Source organism: Ciona intestinalis, chromosome 6, assembly GCF_000224145.3.
Source record: "Ciona intestinalis chromosome 6, KH, whole genome shotgun sequence".
Lineage (NCBI taxonomy): Eukaryota > Metazoa > Chordata > Ascidiacea > Phlebobranchia > Cionidae > Ciona > Ciona intestinalis.
Window position 1 is genome coordinate 1002128 of NC_020171.2, and position 21450 is coordinate 1023577.

A 21450-nucleotide genomic window follows, 5' to 3' on the forward strand; every position below is an offset into this window, starting at 1 on the left:
AGTGGATAAATAGGAATGTTTAATCCAAACATAGACTTACATAAAGTACGATTACTATTAATAGCATTTATAAACAGAATTAGAAAAAAAAAGATTTAACCAACCAAAAAATGACTACATCAACAAAAAAATGATCAAACTAAACGAAAATTAGAAAAAAGGATCAAAAAACATAGAAAAACACGATACCTCATTATAGTATTCCACTTTAGCTGTATGCCACGTCCCATCATTTAAACCACCGTCTACAAATGGTTGAACTACGTCCCAGTTTTGTCCCGTGGAAAAATTAAGTTGTACTTGACCGTTAACCAACTCAAGGACAATGAAATCATGCTCGTGGTTTAAACGGCCGTTGTAAAATAGTAATCCATTTTCTTGCGTAGTGCTAAAACTGTAACGAAAATTTTGTATTTTTTAAGAATTTCTAAAGAAGTAATGGGTAACTCTGTGGTGATAAAATTTAGGTAAGATTTTTATTGTTTTTTTGTCATTTCTGATAAGGTTATACGGCAACTCTGGCTCAAATCATAGGTCTCTGGCATGCTACGCTGTAGGACCTCACCAATATAGAAAGAAAATTAGAAACACCATTATCATAGTTTTTTAAAAGGTTTTTGGCTAACCTAATAGTGTAACTTATTTTTATTGTCTGTTACAGTATAAACAGAAAATATCTATCTTTAACACAAGGTAAAATTAAAATTTACACAATTTTACTAAAACAGCAACAAAAAATGCGAAAGTAAAATAATAATTTAGCAATTACAGTCTAATCTTTACCTTATAGAAAGCGTGAAATGCCACTGGTTCGTGATACCTTGCATCATGAGGAAGCTCCCGTGATTGAATTCACGTGATCGCAACTCACAAGTAGCAGTAGAATGGTTAGGGTGTGCGCATACGCAATGAAACTCGTCAGATCCAGGTCCGTCAACACATTGTCCACCGTTACGACATACACCAATGTAATCAATGCATCTGCCCTGTTTCATGTTTATTTCACAACGTTCACCTGGGTTTTCAGATAAAATAAAAACATTTTAAGTCACTTTTATATAGGTTTGGTAAGTAAACGTATTTTTTTTCATCTGTTTTTTAAGTTTTTTTATACACTTTTTCAAAAATACATAGTAACAAATGCATTAAACAGTTATATATATATATTATACTTTATGTGGCCATTTTTTAACAGTTTTATTGAAGTTTAAAAAAATCCCTATCAAACAGTGATACACTTCTCCATATATTAACAAATTCAGTTTAACAAACTTTTAAAATACATTTATAACCTAATGAATTTCAGATACTAAGCCATAGCCAGACACACATGGGTATTGGCACATTAGAGACTTTAATTATTAATGATATTCAATAGGGCTGTTGGGAAATTGGTAATAGACACGTCTAGTTTGTGATAAATGAATTTACACAATGTATGAAAATAACTAATGACCCTAAAGTTTAAACTTGTTTTTTTTTCTGTTTTAAAAGTATTTTAAAAATATAGGAAAATTGTAGGAGTTAAAAAACTTATTCTATTTTATATGGGGGAGGTCCTACAGTGTGGCATGCAATGGGACATATCCGTTAAGTGTCTTGCCTAAGGACACATACAGAAACCAATATGATAGATTATATTCAAGATTTTATAGCAAAATATGCACAAACTATCCTTTTTTATCCGAAAAATACTTTCAAGGTTATACAAGTTTTTGGATGTGTAAACAATTTTAAAATTTGCAACAGTTTTAAAGAATAATTATAGAACAGTATCATTTTCACGTTTTTGATATCATGATATGAATAATTAATCACCTGCAAATCCCTCACGACAGATGCACGTGAACCCTCCTTCCCGTGATAAACATTTCCCATTATTAACACAAGGTGACGAGTAACACATGTTTATTTCATCGGCACATTTGATGTCGTTTGTGAAACCAATGGGGCATTCACATCTAAAATATTTTTTTTTTTTTTTTTTACATAAATATATATCTATAATGAAAAAATTGGTTCCAGTTTTTATGCTTTTTTTACATAATAACACAAAATAAAGGTCAGATTTCATTCATAGATATATAGAAAAAATAGCCATATATAATGACAAAATCAATTTTTAAAACATCTTTTTATAGTTTTAAATAAATGAAAGGTGTAAAAAAACTCTTAAACTGACAAGTTGTCTGAAAAAAAGTCACAAAGTAATAAAACCAACAAAAACTGACAACAATTTCAGAAGACGCTGCAACAAGGAACCTTCAAATTTAAAAATCATTGTAAAAACATTTTAAAACTTACTTGAGTTTATAAACTGGGTAGAAAACAAGTTTTAAATTTAAAAATCTTAAACATTTTTTTTTAAAACTTACTTGAGTTTATCAACTGGGTATAAAACAAGTTTTAAATTTAAAAATGTTGTAAAAATATCATAAAAACTCACTTGAGTTTATAAACTGGGTAGATAGGTCTAAATATCATCAGTCTTGAGGAAACAAATGGTGCTGTACTATCGAATGTTAGAACAGAGGAACAACGTTTATAGTTTTGACATGGCTCTCTAAGACAAATGTTGTCGTCAAATGGAAGCACATTGCGCGTTGTGAGCTCTGATAGGCGCTGCCGGTTTAAATATACCTGGAAAATGAGGAAATTAAGTTTGAGTAAAAAGGTTAAAAAATGAAAAAAAAAATGTAAAAGGGAAATAGGCTACAAAAAATGAAAAAGGGATTTGACAGCTGTCGGTTTAGATATATTAAATATATACCAGAAAAATTGGAAATAAATTTAAGGTGCAAAAAGTGTGGTACAAAGTAAAAATAGGATAGAAAACTAAAAATGATTGGGTATACAATGTGAAAATTTGGGAGCAGAAATGGGAAAATTATTTGAATAAATTGAACATATTTATCTTAATGAGCAAATATATAATTGCCACAGCTGCATAAATCTGTTACAGCTACCAAATCTAATATACATTTCCTATACCCCTGGTGCTAACCTATTTTAGTGTGAAATTTAATTAAATTAAGCCCGTGGTGTAAGCTTTCCAAATCAAGTTAAGACTGTGAACATAAAACTGGAACCCATTCAAGCGTAGAGCAATTTACCAATTTATTATTTTGCGGTTTTGTTAGCCCTACTTGGCTAACCATGTGTGTGGAATGAGAAAATTTAGGAAGTAATTTTAATTTACAATTTGGTACACTGGTTAACATGCCCGCTTGTGAAGCTGTGATACAGAAGTTATGAGTTCAAGGCTCAATGCTGGTACCACTCTGGGTTTCTGGTATTTTTAATATTAAGTCAAGTGCCATGGCCCAGTTATTGGCAGGTCTGCTTCTAACCCAAAAGATACAGGTTCAAGGCCTAATGATGCTACCAACACTTAACGGTAAACCCTGATGATGTCCTGCCATATGGTAAAAAAAACATCAGTAATTTAAGATTCCAATTAAAATTGCCAGAAGATCTCTTTGACAGCATTCGCTTTTAATTTGTAAAACTAAAAGCATATTTATTTATAACACAGACTGAAACAAATCGGGCACAAATTTTACTCCCAAATTTAATAGCCCTAAAATGGGCAATAAAATATAGAATGGTGTTTGAAAACAAAATTCCTTTTAGGCAGGATATTCATAAAACAGAATGGGAGCATAAAACACACATTTTAGAATAAGGTATTTCTTAGATATTTTTATTTTACTTTTAACAGTATTATAAATATATATATAACTAAAATATGCAGTAGAAAAGTAAAAATGTCCAAAATATTTTTTTAATTTTTATAACTTTTACCTCCGTGTTTTTAGTTATAGAACATATTGAAAGTTTTACCACAGTGCTTTTAAAACATAGTAAATCTGCACAAAATAGCACTCACTTGGTCTTGTAAATACTTTGACGTAAAAAATTCGCCTCTCTCCTTTTTAGCAGAAAAACTCACATTTAATATCTCATGCTTAACGTCTGTGTCGTTTTGAACATTAAAAACAAATACATTCTGCAAATAAAAGTCATCGTTAAGAATGCTTACATTGTATGACTTCAGCTATATATTAAAAGTTTCAAATTTATGAGACGTATGAGTAAATTTGTGTTTGTATAGTGTTAGCATGTGTATTAAGTAAATGACAAGTAAAATTTGGAAATTTATCGTTTTTGTGTTTAATACAGACTGTATTGTGTATATAAATACTGTATTATACAGTATTTAGGAGCAAATATTATAATAAAATGTTACTTAAGATTAATGTTTAAATAAATTGGTGCCAAAGTTATCGGACAAAAATTTATATATATATGTGTCATGCACTTTATGTGTGCCAAATAAATATTATAATTCCACTAATACCAAATAGACCAAAAACGACAAAACTAGCGAAAGACTATCCATAATATATTATCATTGCCAAAAGTCAGACAGTAACAACATCAGTAGATTTGAGGACAATCAGATGAAATACGATATGACTTGGAAATTGAAGCATTATCTATAGTAGGATCATGCCCAGGGGGATGGAAGCTCAAAATTGAACAAAATGTGTGATTGTATAATGACTAAACGACTCGCAAAATTTAAAGAGATTTAAAATCGATTTTTTTTTACGGGTAGAAACTAAAATAATATAGGTTATAAAGCATGCTGTTTTATTATGACATTTTTTGACAAAAATTGTGAAAATATACATGGAAAATCAGTTGCCTAATTACAAAGTAGTTTATAAACAATTTATAAATATTTGATGTAAAATTTTAGTAAACATTGATTATTTTCAAACACAAATAAACTTGGTACGGTATTTCTTGCAAAATTCTTGCTCAAAATTCATTAGAAGGGTGAATAGGTTGAAATATTTTTGTGGTTTTAGAAAAAATGTCAACAACCCAAAGTGTGCGCAATCAAAGTCGACCAAACGTGGCCAATTTAAAGCTGGTCTACTGTAAGCATAAATAACCTTGGGGTGGCATAGGGATTGTTGTGTAATGGAGCACAGAGGGATATAGGATGATTGAATAGGAACCAATTACTGGATTTGCTTCTATAGGGTATTGACTCAATTTCCATTGGGGGATATGCAATGGTATTATTATATACAGAAAGATAATGCTATGGTATTCCTATAGCTTAATAGTAGGATAATATTGTAGTTAATATTGTTATCCTACTGTCATATGGAAAATGCTATGCAAGTATGCATATTATTGAATTTTTTCTATATTTTAGTTAATAAAATGTTTTTTTTTTATTTTGTTCGAACCTATTGCTAGACACACTTTTAAATTGCTATACTAATTTACTAAACACAAAAAATGTATTTTAATAAAATTTCTTCAATAAAAATGGAAAAAGTTCTGAGCATTTTAATGGAATTTTTGCATTATGTTTTATTTAATTAAGTGGCATTTCATGTTGGCCTGTTGCTAGACACATTTTCAAATTGCCGCACTAATTTTGGGTTTAAGTAATTTAAGCACCTGCATAAAGTACTTATTACTGAAACCGCTTTGGTAATTTTGTCTGCTGGTTTTGTACTATGTGTACATAAGCATTATAAACTAACTGCTTAGAAAAGGATATTTCAAATTAGAGAGACATTATTGTATGCTTTGGCACCATTTGTTCTACTCCATTTAATAAAGATATTGTTTTTAGAGCAAAACACACTGAAACTAGACCTAGACACATATGTATATACATTCTACCACAGTGCAATTTTCAGACATCAAAACCAAGGTTTTACAAGAAAAACAACTGTTAAATTGTAAGGATCTGGTGCTACGAAAACAAAAGTGACAAAAATCAAGTCCAACCAATTGAATAATATCAGATATATATTTTGCTCAAATGGCATTGTCAGTCTCTTATTTAAATTGGATCTCAATTTGCGCACCAGATCAGGGTCAGATTTGCGAAATTTTTAGAGTTATATATGTCTTAAATTGTCTGCCACATATATAAAGGTGTTTATATAACTTAAATTGTATTTGACAACCATTCACAATTTGTTAAGTAGTTTTATAACGTCAAGTAACAACAGTAGTTAGCTGTCCGCGCTTCTATTCATAAACGTTGACATAATACTACAAGTTTAACACTTGAATAGTTCCTATGTCTGTATAATAAACACCAAACCCATTCAATGAACAAGTTATACACACAATAACATTACAAAATTACTATTAGGCTATCATAATACAAAATGCACTATTAAACAAAAACAGTCCAAAACAGATATAGCTACAGTTTTAAGAAAACTATTACAGTAAGTGTTGTACTGTTTCTGATATTATATATATATAGAGAGAGAGAGATTTTTGCAAAAAAATATATTAATAATATTGTATTTATGTACCAATTCTTTTTTAGGAAAAATTAGCATTTGTAACTGAATTATTTTTTTAAGACAGTAGCAAAAATATTACCTTTAATGGGTAAAAATTTAGTTACTAAAATAGTAAAACTTTAATCAGAAAACGACTAGCGTTTGTAAAAGAGTGATTCACTCTCTTTGTGACTCGTAGTTTTTATTGCCGCGTCAGAACCTCTTTTGTTGTTGAGCAAATAAACTTAGTAAATAGGCCACTTAAGTATATGTGAGATAGGGGTATGCTTTGTAACTTTAGAAGCCTGTGTACTGGTATGTAGCAACAACAATACACAAAGCTAACCCATTTCAAGACACTACTTTCACTAGTTACATTTTAATAAAAACATTTTTTGCCACTTTTTTCGCAACTAAGACTAAAAAAGCACTTTTTTTAAAAAACTTTATGAAAAAAACAATTTTGTCTCAATATTTGGGCGAAAAATAGACATTTTATGCGTGAAACAAATTTTTAAAACTACACTGTAAAACTATCTAAAATAACATTTTTTATATCAAAATGTATAGACACACATACAGACATATATGATATAAATAGTATACAAAGCCTTAAGTCTATGTACACAGTGAGTGTTACATACATTACACAGGTGTTCCCACTTTAAACACTAAAGATAATATTTTGAAAAATGACTTTTGATAAAGTTGCCATGTATTGACTGTTACAAAAACTTTAATTTGGAATGACAAGGTTATATACTGTAAATGAAGATATCCAATACATATATAAGACTTTTGAATGGTTGTATGAACAAAATAGATATGCAGGAGTTGGGCAATTAGGGAAAACAAAAAAGAAACAAAAAATAAACCAAAATCACCAAATAACTGCCAATTATTGAATCAATAAAAAACACCAGAAAATTCCAAATTTGCCAAAACCGAAAAACGAACTTCCAATTAAGCGTACAAAGCTAGACACCTCATACATCAAAAGCATAACAAGTGGCACAACAAGAAATTTTTTGAAAGATTTTAAGATATTTTTAAACTTTTTTTTCTGCTACCCGATATGTAATGTTGAGGCAGCACTCAAAACGCTAACGCGGCGTGAGACGGACACACACAGTGGTTACAAACTGCAGTGACACATGAAGTTTGTAACGTATACCCTTGTGGGTAGCACTATGCACTTGAAATGGGGTTGATAGGGGTAAGATCTATAATGGGGTATGACGCAAATGAGTTTTGAAATATATAATATTATGTTTTTAAGGAATAGAGTGTTTGAAACAAGATTAAAATATATAAATATATTTAATGCTCTTTTAAACACCTTTTTTCTGCCCATTATCATATTTGATTTACAGCAATTTCTAGTAATGCTACAGTGTTACACTTAGGGGAAATGAGCCAACTGTAGCACAAATCTTAGACCCCATGGCGTGCCTCACTGTAGGACCTCACTCATATAGAATATCCCAACAATTTTTACACCATATTTGACCATACAGCTTAAAATCAACATAACACCGTTTCCTAGACCACTTTTACTTTAACCAGAGATAAATTGTGACATGGAACAGCAAGTACAAATCAACGAAAACAAAACAAACAACCAAAAAGAGCTGTAATCTCCTATAACAAGTCAAGCAAAAAATCGGATAAGTCCAAAATTTGCCACGCTTACGTAGAGAAAGTCAAACAAAATATCAGTTTCAACTAGATTTATCTGGTTATAACAGGACTAAAATAATAACAAAACAAATTTTCGTACATTTTTTACAGTTTTTACCAAGTTTTTACCATAAAACAATTTCATAAACTTTTTTACGTTTTTTTTATAAAACATATTTGATTTTGTACATGTTATTTCTTAACAAATAGAAATAGCACCTTAAGTGCAGAGAATTCAATAGCAATTTGTCAGTCTACTCTTATAGATTAGGCATTTCATCATTATGCAAATATTTAACTATGAAGACTCCTAATCACAAAAGCCAATGCCGACGAAACCAATAAAGGTTCACTATTTTCTAAGGCGAAAATGTTTGCTGTACATTTTTGTTATATATTTTGTGCTATGAATACTGGGATTTCTAAAGCAGAATTTCAATGCTACTGTGTAATGCTATATAGGGCGTATTCATATGAATTAGAAGGTATAATAAGGTACAATAATTGGAGATATACAAAAGTAAACAAAATTGGAATAAATGATAGACTTAAATGCACATGTAAAATATGAACAAAACTAGTTAAAAAATGGCACAAAAACTGGTCAAATAATAGAAAAGCAATAAGAGCATTACAATACGTGAAATACGTCTGCAAAACTGTTTAAAACTGGTTGCAGCCGCATAAAACCAATCAAAAACAGCTAAAGCTCTTACCTTAGACGTTGTATTGAGAATGTTTGCCAATCCATCAATAAAACTGTACATGAGTGGTGATAGGAAGGAATAAGCATTCATATGTAGGACTCTCACTGTTATACTGTGGCTAAGCATTTCATCAGTGATGCCAGTCACTCTTAAAGTACACCATGCAGGGGTGCGGTGAAGACCATCTGGCAACACAGGGTAAAGTTTGTATTTTGGCAGAATTTATGTTTTATTAACGAAATCTTATTTTTTTGCTTGAAATTGTACCTAACACTTATTTTCTTTTTAAATCAGTTCAATAAATTAAAAAGTAAAAACTTCATGGCAATTAATACAAAAAGGATAATATTTTTACCTGATACTTCAATTCTCATTCTGGTAGAGAATTGCCGGTTACTATCAAGAGCCGTCTTGTTTAATCCAATTTCACCAGTGTTATGTTGTAACAGAAGCAATTTACCATCATTGCCAGATAAAAACCTGTGTTTTTAATGAAAAATTGTTAAAAATGGAAAAATTGTGTAGTTTTTTCGGAGAATTCTCTGAACAGCTTGTAACAATTTTATCTAGTTTGAAATTGTTGATAAAATACAACGGCAAAATGTTTTTTTTTTTTTTTAAGATTGAGTGCTGTGAAGGAGGTAACAAAAAAACAACACGTCATACAAATCGCCTGCCAATATTTTGCCCAAATCATCAGTCTCTTATAGATAATTACTAATTAGGTAAATTTATTTTGTAAAAATTTAGCAAAAATTGTCCAATTTTTATAATTTTTTTTGAATTACTCCAAAGTACCCACCTGTATGTAAGGGTGTCGCTGACGTCTGGGTCATAGGCAGGTACTTCCCCTATCACCCCTACAGGGAAAGAATCACTGAGGCGTGTCCGATAATTATTAAACACAATCTCAAAGTCCGACAGCACAGGATTGTTGTCATTGCAGTCTTGGACTAAAATATGAACTGTAGCCTGGAATCAAATTAGTCAAAGTAAATATTTTATATTTGAAATTACATATAAAAAAGAAAGGGATTTTTAAAAAAAAAATTTAAAAAAAAAAAAATTCCGGTATAAAATTGTTAAAATGTTCAATCATAGGAAACCTCACTGATAAATGTGGTGAAAGTAATATACTTTGGCTCTGCTTGTTTGTCTAGACAGCTAACAGTAGTAAAACCAAATTAAAATTGTTTTAAACAAATTTTAGATTCAAAATATTGCAATTTAAACCAATAAAAACACAACGTACTTGGCTGACTAGTTCATTAGAAAGTGCTGAAACTATAAACGTATAATTTCTTTTCCTCTCATAATCCAACACATCTACTGTCGCAAGTTCTCCTGTGTCGGGGTTCAGTTTCCAATATCTTAAAACCTCAGGGTCGTGACCAATATCGTATATAATATCCGAAGTTGTTTGGTCAGGGTCTGTGGCTTTTATACGAGCCACTACGTGCCCGATGTCCACGTCTTCCTTTACCTGTATGTGGATTGGGGTAGAAGGAAAAAGTGAACAGGAGGTGTATGGATACATACTGTTGTGACACATATGGTGTATTCTCTAATTTTATGTGTCTGGTGTATAAGAAAACGCTACGTTATAACTCAACATTAAGCATGAGGTTAATTGATTTATATTATGTGCGTTTGTGTGGTGTATTCAAGTAGACACCCATATTATAACTATACAGTAAGTATAAGGTGTATGAAAACACCAAGTATAAGGTGTATGAAAACACCAAGTATAAGGTGTATGAAAACACCGTCTGCCTGGTATATAAGAAGACACCCCTGTTATAACAGAACTTGACAGTGAGCATGAGGTGCATAAATTTGAATACATACAATGTGTCTGAATACCATAGTACAACTCAACTAAAGTATATAAGAAAACAGGTTGAAAAAATACTAATACAATATTACAATAATCTCACAATCAACCAACCAACACTAACCTTGAAATAGAGAGTGTCGTTTTTAAATGTTGGTGGATTGTCATCCACATCAAGTATGTTTATAGTAATAGCAACTGAGGAGCTTAATTTGGGGGTTCCTTGGTCAACAGCAAAAGCTACAAGGTCATATTTGTCTATGTGCTCACGGTCTAACCTGTTGTTAAAATAGAATTGTAGGTTTAGTTGGAAAAAAACTGTTTAAACAGAACCTTAAAAGCATAAAATATGTAAAAAAAATACAATTTACGGTAAAATATCAACAACAAATCGGTAAAAAATTCTCTTTAATTTAAAAAGGATAGCCTAATATAATATAGCCTATATATAATTTAAAAGAATACTGTTGCTCAAAATAAAAAGATATACATTTCAAAGAACTTGAATCATATCATATTGTCAGTTACTGAGAGTATGATGTTTTTGCCTAAGCACATAATTATCTAATTACGCTACATTAAAACAAATAGTCTTTGATTATTAAAACACTTACGGTAGGGCTGTTCTTATATCTCCACTGTGCGGATCCACAGAAAAATATCCGTTTCCATTATTACCCCCCTCAAAAGTGTATCTTATTTCGCCATTATTACTGGAATCACGATCAGTTGCGTGTATAGTAAGCACACGTTGAGAAACTCTGCTGTCTTCTGATACTTCTCCTGTGTTAAGTAGTGTAGTGTTAATATATGTATTGTATTGCTGTATAGGTGAAAATCACATTGAAATGATATTATGTTATAGCATGTTTTACACTCAAAAAAAAGAAAAACATAAATTTGTTGTTAGTCATACATTACATACAAAATGCAATTGTAGACTTTCGCATAGCATAACCTGCCTGGCACAATGCACTTGAAATAACAACACTAAACAGACCATACAGCTTATTTCCACTGATAAAAGGCTTATGTATATTATAACAAGCATTATCAGTACAATTTATGTATTTCATTACGACAGCTCTGTACATGCAGAATACTTACTCATTTTTAAACCGGCTGGAAAATGGTCCGGTGCTAATTTTGCATGGAAAGTAATAAATTGTAAAAATAAATTGTAAAAAGGCGACACTTTTTGGCCCACAACAGTAAAGTAACAGTATGAGAATTTAATTATTAGCCTTAAATTCTCATTATTACAATAGGGCAGTGTAGATATTTAGTTTTACAGTGCATAGTGTGTACTACCACCAGTTTTAACATTTGACAAAAAATGGGGAGAATTACTAAACCTTAAAACTACACTGCAAAAAATAACAAATTTGAAAAACCAAAATATTTTGTTTCGATTTTTATAAATAAACAATGTTGTATTTAAGAAACGTTTAAGGGAAATTGTAATTGAGTTAGGCCTACAGCACAAAACCCAAACTGGCAGCAGACACATGGCACCCGTGACAGTGCAAAGCAGTAAGCTGTCTACACTCTACACCATGCTTTAAATAATGAATGAGCGCATGAGGCATATGCTAACCTTGGTATTTTGTCTGTTGAAAAACAGGGGCGTTGTCATTTATGTCCGTGAGCGATATTTCCACAACAGCTCTGTCTTCTTCAGGGGGTATACCATTGTCACGGGCAATGACGCCCAACATTATTTTTGAAAGGTTGTCAAAATCGAGTTTTTGTCGGGTACGGATTTCGCCATTGTTGGAATTAATTTGAAAATTGCTGCAAAAAATTTAAATTAAATGAGAAAAATTACGCCTTTTGCTCTATATGCATATTTCGTTTGGGGTACCACTTAATTCAAAATACTATTTTTGCTCAATACACAAGTAAAACTAGATAGTTTACCATGTGAAAATGTTCCATTCTAATCTACATGGGTGGATCCTGCAGCATAACACATTATTTTACCTCAACAAGCATTGTTTAAAAAGGTACACAGCTACACTCCCTACCCAATTCCCCCCCTTACATACAAAAAACGAACAGTATTTACCTGACAGCATCTGAGAAGCAATACGTTATTCTTGCATTATCTCCTATGTCTCCATCCACCGCATGTACTTGTACAACCAAGTGACCTATCGGTACATTCTCAGGCAAAGTCACAGGGTAATAGTTAGGTTCGAAAATTGGGGTATGTGAATTTGTGTCTGTAACATTGATGTATACAAACGTTGTGTTTTTAAGAGACCCATCGCTGGCTTCAACAGTAAGTCTATAATGGCGTTGCTCATTATAATCCAATGCCTTTGCAAGGCTGATTTTTCCAATGCCATTTCGACTGATTATACTGAATTTTCGATCTTGATTTCCAGCAATTATTCTGTAACTAATACTGATTGTAGCATCCGTGTCAGGGTCCCTTGCTTCTATGTTTATTATTGGAGATTTTAAAGCCATATCTTCAGCAACTCGCTTCTGGTAGCTGTTTGAAGTAAAGTATGGAGCGTTGTCATTCACATCGCGTACATTTATGGTAACTTGTGTTGTTGCGGTGCGTCGTGGGCTCCCGTGGTCACTAGCTTGCACTGTAAATGTATAACTGCCTTGCCTCTCATGGTCCAATTTTTGGGATAGCTGTATGGTGCCGTTTTGTAGGTCAATCCGGAAAGGGACTGGGGATCCTCTATTTAAGATGGTGTAAGCGATCCGGGAGCTAGATCTAAGAGCATCCCCATCTTCTGCTTCAACTTGGAGGATCTTAGAACCAACAGGGGCACTTTCGAGAACCACTTTGTTGTATGGTGAACTTATAAAGTGCGGAGTGTTGTCATTTATGTCCAAAACTTGAACGTTTACTAAGCCTGATGTGTTAGAGAGAGCAGGACGGCCGTTGTCTGTTGCACGGACCCTTAACTGGTATCTTTTAGTTACTTCGTAGTCCAAGCGAGCAATTAGTGAAATTTCTCCGGTTTGTGGGTTTATTCGGAAAGTTCTGCGGCCAGAGTATAGGACATAGGACACTAAACCATTCATGCCAGAGTCTGCATCTGTAGCAGAAATATTAGCAATTATGGAATTCACTCTTGCATTTTCGTACACACGTACGTTGTACTGAGCCCTAGTAAATTGTGGGTGATTGTCGTTTACATCCTCAATGGTAACAGTAACTGGTACAGTGCTATTACGAGATGGTGAGCCTTGGTCTCTTGCCGCAATTGTTAACAAGTACTGTGAATGTGCCTCACGGTCAATAAGACCATTTACAATAAGGTTCCCTTCTTGTGTGATAGCAAAAGCATTGGTATGAGGCACACTACGCACAATAGAGTATGTCAGTTCCCCGTTTTTCCCACTGTCAGCATCATCTGCCTTCACAGTTTGAATTTGGGTCCTGATCGCTTGATTTTCACGGATTGCTACATTGTATCCTGACGGTCGTTCAAAAATAGGACTGTTGTCATTAACGTCTATAACATACACCTTCAGGGTACCACGGGCTTGGTTAATATCTGGCCTTACCGCGAATACATTAAAAAAATGGATGCTCATATCCTCTCTGTCAAGAGAACTATTCGTGGTTATAACTCCAGTGTGCGGATCAATTCGAAATAATTCAAGACTGTGGCGATTTTGTCTTGGTTCTAATCTGTACACTACGTTTTGTGTGGCAACTTCGTTTCTGGCGTACGCTCTCATGGTTGTAACTGGTGAACCAGCGGGCAGGTTTTCTGATATACGAACGCTTCTGTTGGGAACTTGGAAGTAAACGTAGTCAGAGGTTCCCCTTCTACGCCTGCCTCCTCTCGAAGCGAAAGTATGGGAGAGTCCAGAAGAGTAATGGACTATAACACGTGAAACCTGGGGTGGAAGTGTAAAATTGCTTGTTCTACACTCCAAAATTGTCTGGTCAAACGCAAGGTGGCGTGAGCTGTAAACTCTACGATGAAAGGTTGGGCAACTACATAATGTTGCTGGTGTTAATGAGTTTGGACAGCGACTTGGAACACCTCGTCTAAGAAGTCGTTCAAACTCTTTCCTTTTTAGAAAAACGTTGACTGCCTTTTCTTGTCTAGATAAAATGTTTTTTTTAGAGTTTTTGATAAATGATGCTTCGAATTCCAAAAAAAATGGTATTATAGATTCAAATTTGCCATTTTTTGACCGGAGTGTCACTTCAAATGATGTGAAATCTGTCCAGGACGATTTGGCTGGTGAATATCTCAGAGATTTTGATTGTTTATCGTAATATAAAGCACTGGTTTGAGATAATTTCGGGTTCAAAATGGCGTCGAATTTTTTATGGATACCAGTGAAGTTAAAGATAGTGCAGTCTTCTTGTAGATTCTCTTCGACAATGATTTTATATCCATAAGTAAAGACGACACACACTTGGAATAGGAGAATAATCCTCAAAAGGACAACCATTTTTGCAAACTAATAAAACAACATCCTTTAATATAAAATGCCTGCAGCAGATATAAAATTATTGTATTTTTTTATCAGAAAACAACCTTTTGAATTACACTTTATACTATGATATGCGTGAAAAGGGAATAATTTATTTTTTCATGAAAAAATAAGTGTTTGAAATTTGCTATAGGTTACATAGTAAACTCGTAAAACTTTATTGCGTAGTTAAAATAGTAATAAAACCCAATTCATATAGCATGGCTTAATCAATGTGGTTTTTCTTATTAATAAATTACATATTGGTTACTTTGTTCTGCTACAATTCATGTTATTTGCCATTTTTGCAAAATTATTATTTTAACTATTTACTATTACATAGGAAACCTAAGCAATTTGTAGAAAATATGCAAATTGCATTTATTTTTAACAAGAACTACATGTTTCTTAGTTTTAAAACTGACTTTGAAACATTGCTTATCTATTTTAATTTTATAAATCAAAATTTTTCGATTATATTCTTATCAAACATTTCAGGACTTACATAACTCAAAATAATTATAAAACATAACTATAAGTAATGATACTTCATATTGAATTCATACCACAAATATACAATATTCCCAAAAATATCTAAGTGAAAACGATTTTGCAAATTTTTATTTGACCTTTTCGCGTCAAAGTTTTTTTAAAAGTTTCGAAACTAATTTACAAATTATACCTTCGAATTTACAATAATACTTCTAACAAAACAATTCTACTTTTGCGTTATAGTATTCAAACTGCACTTGCAAACACCTAAGCTTCTTCTTTTTGTATATTTTTAAATTCCTAGTTTTTTTAAATGTCTGTAAATTTTAGAAGCGACGTTTCTAACGCAAGCGATTCGGCCAACAGCTCTGCTTGTGGGCGGGAAGAAAGGGTCCACATAGAAATAATATACCAGCAGAGAGAAATTGTGCGGTGTGGTTGTTGCGGTGATTTAAATTTAAAGAAAAACAATAAAATATTGCATTGTAACGTGAGGTGAACAGTATTGGTCTCTTTTAAAAAGATAAGTTAGAATTCATTGGGAAATATAGCAAAGAAAGGCTTAAAAGTAACAGTTTAACGACTGTAATTTAACGGGCCAATAAGCAATGTGAATAAAACGTATAAAACCGTTTCTTGTCCTATTTTGCTGTGTAAGAACTTACTTGTTTGAAAAACTCGATTGGACTCTACCATAATATCTCATTTGAACTATGCAGCAGCGATTTCCGAAACCGAATGACTAGTTCAACATCCTAATCCAATTAGCCTACCGCTAATTTTGTCCCAAATTCCAGCGTCGTATAGGCCAATTTAATTTCTTCATTTTAGAAGGAAATAGGCCAAAACTTGATTACTTTTAACCCAAATATATAAAGGTCAGCCAATATCTTTAATCTTTTGTGTATATTTTTGTAACCCATACTTAAAAGGTGTTGAAATGAGCAAGTGTTTTGTATTACGAATACATATGTTTCACAGTAAAACGCGAGTGCGAACAACATAATAATGATACTGTATTAAGAACCTTTAATGCCACTATGAATTAATTACAAAAAATGAACGCAAATGATCTGAAATAAATATTATTCCTGATTTGTTAAAAGAAGCGGCTCTTTCTCTTGCAACTTGTATGAATCATGTCTATAGTAGGTTGGCTGAATTATCCCAATTACAATCGCTGCAAGAGCTGTCATTGCTACTGGAAATGCTGTAGAGGCAGGTGGGCCTATTGTACTGAGCATGACCCGCCCAATGATAGGATATATAAGCCTGAAAATGCCCATGCCGATAATGTTAACCATAGTGACCAGCATAGTAGGTTTCGGGTAAGTAACTTCGACTAGTAGTTCAAACAGTGAGGTATTAGCAATTCCGAGAGATAAGCCAAGTACCACGACACCTGCGTACACGCATTGAAGTATACGCAGTCGGATGCCAATTAAAATCACTACGCATGATAAGCACTCGAATAGAATGCTGTAAAACACGACTTCTTTGTATTTATGCGTCTTAGTAATGATTGGGCCCGCAATAAATCCACCTACTGTGTAAGTTAACCAGCCGCCCATTAGCACTAATCCAGCTTTTTGATTCAGCCAGGTGTATTTGCAGAACGTAGTCGATAGAATGGATGACAGTAGGACGCTGTTGTTTCGCAGTACGGGATTTGCAGCTCCAAATGCGAACCACACAGCGACGAAGTATTTATTGGTGAAAAGTTCCTTTATAACCTGTTTGTATTCTTTTAATGCAGCGCTGAAGCTTTTGTCTCGGTTGCTTTCTGTTCTCAAATGCTTCGCTTTTGCTTGAGCTTGACTTGGTGGCAAAGGCGGCTCGTCCTTCACAGCAGCAAAAATCGCAAACGTGAGCACTAACGATATTATTGTAAACACCAAGAATAGAATCGTCAAGCGAAATCCAATTTCCTTGTTCGGCATAGCCACCCAAACTATAGCAGGGGTTAAAATTGAGCCTACAGATTCACCTACGCCCCGTCCTACAACTTGTAGAGCAACGGCGGTAGCAACTTCGTTTACGGGGAACCAGAGTGCAGCGGTAGGCGGAGGTATAGACCATGATATAATGTTGCTGAAACCCATAATAGTTTGTCCTGCAATAATAGCGATGTAGCCTTTCCTGGTCGAACAACCTACTGTAGTCAAAGCAAAACCCAGTATAAGAGAAGCTGTCATAACGAGATAGGAATTCCTGAACCCCAGTCTAGATGTCACCCAAGACATAGGTAAAGACATGGTTAGGAAAACGACCGATTGAGCAAGAATAAACCAATCCACTTGCCAGGGCTGTACGTCCAGGTATTTAGTAAATACACTGTTGATTGGGCCGTAACAAGACTGGTTAAAACCACGTAGAAAAATAGCGGTGCATGAAATAAATAGTATCACCCATCTTCTGGTGTAACTTTGGATTTCGTATTCTATACTTGAACGTGATGAAGTAGAGACTGATGTCGAGTTATCTGGCGTGTTTTTTTTTGGATCGACCTCTGTCAGTGACGACTCTGTCATTATTTCGAAGCACGAAAATATGTTTATTTTCGTCAAAAATCCGGTATTTTCGTCACAGATCTGGTGTTTTCAAGAACTTTCAAAACAACACAGACTATTTTACTACTTTCTGTAAACATAACAACAATAATTATTTAAAAGTAAAATGAATAGGAACTCGTAAGTAAGAACGAGGTGCATCAAACAGAACACCCGTGTTATAACGACTGTCGTTGCACCGCCATGCAAGAATTTAAAGTTACTTTTAATTAATACTACAGTCTAAGCCTATTTTTATTATGCATATTTAATTTTTATATCTAATATGCAAACACATATTAAAGGAACATTACGTAATAAACCATACGCATACACGAAATATCCTTTTAATTAACGCGTTACGACGTCGACAATAATAATATGTTGTTACGCAGACCTTTTTTATACGGTGTACATCTATTTTAGTTTGCAAAATACATTTCGTGGTTCTTAACTTTTTTTCTGTTGGAGTTTTAATAAAAAAACAAGTGTTTGTTGAAAAACTTTTATTTCAATTACTGTTAAAAAAGTAATACTCGCGTTCCACTAATGGCATTCGTACTACAAGTTTGAAAAAAAAACCCAAAAATTGTCACTCATAAAGTAACATATATACAATGTAACTCGTAAGCTGGCACAGAGTGTATATGACCCCGTGTTCTTTCATTCATACATAGGCTACTCCATAAACGAGTCAAAACTAAAACCTCACGGCGCTGAAAATACTTACTGAAGGTCTAATCATGTACGTAAAAAAACACGCTAGAAATCTACAGACAAAATTTCCAAACAGACCAGGCCCACTATAGAGACACCTTCAGGCATTACATTAAGAAAAACGAGACGGGTAAATATATAGATTTTTCTTATGAAAAGGCTGTCGTCTTTAAAACCCTGTTGACATTCGACTTATCGATTCTGTATTATACATTGATCGCTATATGTTTGGATACACAAGAATTTGTGATTAGATTTAACAGCGTAAATATCATCGCGTAACAGAAAAGGATATTACCCGACGCGTACAGATATAGTTTGACAAAACCTTACACCTTACCGATAAAACTGTACACACCATACCGTGTTTATTGCTGAATTATTATAATGGTATACGTTTTTTTGCAAATTAGATATAGTACTGTGGAGTGAGATAGATACCGTAAACACATAACATTCAATATTTCCTAATCGTGTTTATAACAATTAACAACACTCCCGCGAGGGTACGGTTTTAAATTTCTTTAAACGTTTTTGTTTACTACCAAATGGACAAGAAAATAAAGTGAAAACATAGACCATCTTACCCCAATCTACTATAATAGTCAAAACGAGAATCATATTTAGCGATAAAGAATAAAATTGTTGGCAAAGTACATTTGAACTTTTGCGTTTCCTGCTAAGCGAATTAACGTTTTACTTTATAAATTCTGACATAAACCGATTTAACAAATAGCCTTGAGCGAATACTTGTAACGACGGTTGTTTCTTGCTGTATAATACCTACACGCTTATATAAGATACACATATACAGTAGGCTGGGGAAAGATGGGACACCTTTTAACTCTATTTTCTGGACCTATTTAGTTGTAAACAAAGCACATTCAACGAATTATAAAACTAGATCCTCACAACTCCCATAGATCTTTGTTAATTGTTTAAAACACGACACCTATTATGTGCTAAAGGTGTCCCATCCTCCCCCATCCTACTTTATATGATCACTATGGTAACTAAAATTAAGCAATACAAAATGTATATGGTTTTACTAATACTGTACTGCATTTCACTTTTTAAATACAACGTTTTGTAACTGTATATTCGCATAAAAATAAACTATCCATCTTACCTTACTGCATATATAGCCATTACCAATGCTGCAATTTCAAAACCCAACGTTTTAAAACGAGTAGCCGTTTAAAACGAACCAGAATTACACTACACGTATCCTTTAGTGTATTGTTTATACCTTTCACGAATCAAACCCAACGTTTTGACGCTATAATTCGTTTAAAACTATCCAGGAATTCGCTATACTTACAGCTTGCCACACTAAACGACCGCAGTTTACACCCTTGAATTCCACGTTAAGTAAGCATATGGTGGTGTTCACTCTCTCAAGTAAACACGACAATCTAATACCGTTTCCGCACAAAACTCGACAGAGAGCTAGCGTTCCATAAGTAATGATATACATCCTTTTCATGGCGTATTTGTCTATGATAAATTAAAAACACGCAGTTTTGATTTATATTTTGACTACAGTTTTGTAAACGGCTATTTTTCATGCACCGATTGCAGTTAAAAATCAGAAACTGAAAAATGGGGTTTGCAAGAATGCATCCAAGTTATAGAAAAATAATTTTACCAATATAAAATAGAATCGGCCAGTAAAATACAGACCAAAAGTTAAAATAAGTCTGACGAATAAATGAACGAAGTATAATAAGCTACTTTTTAGGCATATCGAGTCTCGTCTACTTAACATACAAACATAACATAACAATATTTAACTATTGAATGAATGATGTACCTGCTTATTTATTCCCGCATTGTAGGGCAATGACGACCGTTATACCACGAGCTTTTTGGTTCTAACAGTGGCTAGCGCGCTCCTATAATGTAACGCACCCGCCTCTAGTGCAGAGGTTATACATTCGAGGCTCGACGCTGCTATCATTGCGGGCGTATTAATGTCCTTGGGCAAGACACTAAACGACAATTGATCTAATGCAGTTCTTCTGTACGCGAGGATGAATAAGTGACATTCATTTATATAAAAACTCATATCAAATACGACTTTATAAATACAAAGTGATTTTAAATAACATTTTAAAAAATGAAATTGATTTTAAATGAGCACTTCAAAAAGTAAATACTGTCATGTTTATAAATAACAGCATTGTATTAGAACACTCACCTTAGCACACAAGCTGCCATTTTAACAATCCAACTGATTGAAACCTTTATTTACATGAATGAACGGATGGCTTCATTTGGTCTCTTCTGTTACCGTTACGAAGATCGGAGTAATATACAGCATTGCAAAATACTGTAAATAACGGTATTACAACAGTCGTTGTAACACGCTTACTGGTAAGACTGAAATACATAACTGATTCTATAAAAGCGTGCTATTATAAAAGTAAGATCTAGATTAAAACTCCTTACACCAGATAAACTACACTTAATGATTTTGCAACGATCTGCGTTTTTACATTTCTCCCCGGGGAAAAACGAAGATTGATTTAAAACAAAGAAACAAACTTTGCTCTTCTTAAACGGCTCCTGGTTTGAGAGTGCTGGAAGTTTTTGAAATTTTCAATAACAGGTTCAAGGATCCAAATGTCACTTTGTTTAATGGCTATCGCACCAAATCTGGCCTTAATACTAGG

At 33.2% G+C, this 21450-nt stretch overlaps 2 protein-coding genes across 3 annotated transcripts in view; both read right to left on the reverse strand.

Annotated features, from left to right (window-relative positions):
- LOC100185193 (cadherin EGF LAG seven-pass G-type receptor 2) overlaps nt 1-15031 on the reverse strand; it is a 36800-nt gene extending 21769 nt beyond the window's left edge. For both annotated transcript variants that reach the window (XM_002124330.4, XM_018812266.2), the window contains exons 1-13: nt 12622-15031; nt 12151-12347; nt 11168-11336; nt 10678-10831; nt 9972-10202; nt 9522-9691; nt 9075-9199; nt 8729-8904; nt 3890-4009; nt 2447-2640; nt 1819-1961; nt 784-1015; nt 190-394 (exon numbers count right to left, since the gene is read on the reverse strand). In XM_002124330.4, coding sequence (XP_002124366.1) covers nt 190-394; nt 784-1015; nt 1819-1961; nt 2447-2640; nt 3890-4009; nt 8729-8904; nt 9075-9199; nt 9522-9691; nt 9972-10202; nt 10678-10831; nt 11168-11336; nt 12151-12347; nt 12622-14996 — 4491 coding nt within the window. In that variant the 5' untranslated portion in view covers nt 14997-15031. The remainder of the gene's footprint in view (nt 1-189; nt 395-783; nt 1016-1818; nt 1962-2446; nt 2641-3889; nt 4010-8728; nt 8905-9074; nt 9200-9521; nt 9692-9971; nt 10203-10677; nt 10832-11167; nt 11337-12150; nt 12348-12621) is intronic.
- Nucleotides 15032-16444: 1413 nt separating this feature from the next.
- On the reverse strand, nt 16445-21433 carry LOC100178164 (feline leukemia virus subgroup C receptor-related protein 2). The gene is made up of 2 exons (XM_002130197.4): nt 20976-21433; nt 16445-18149 (listed from the first exon to the last, which is right to left on the reverse strand). The coding sequence occupies exon 2, from the start codon at nt 18038-18040 to the stop codon at nt 16595-16597; it is 1446 nt and encodes a 481-aa protein (XP_002130233.1). The 5' UTR covers nt 18041-18149; nt 20976-21433; the 3' UTR covers nt 16445-16594.
- Nucleotides 21434-21450: the final 17 nt, after the last annotated feature.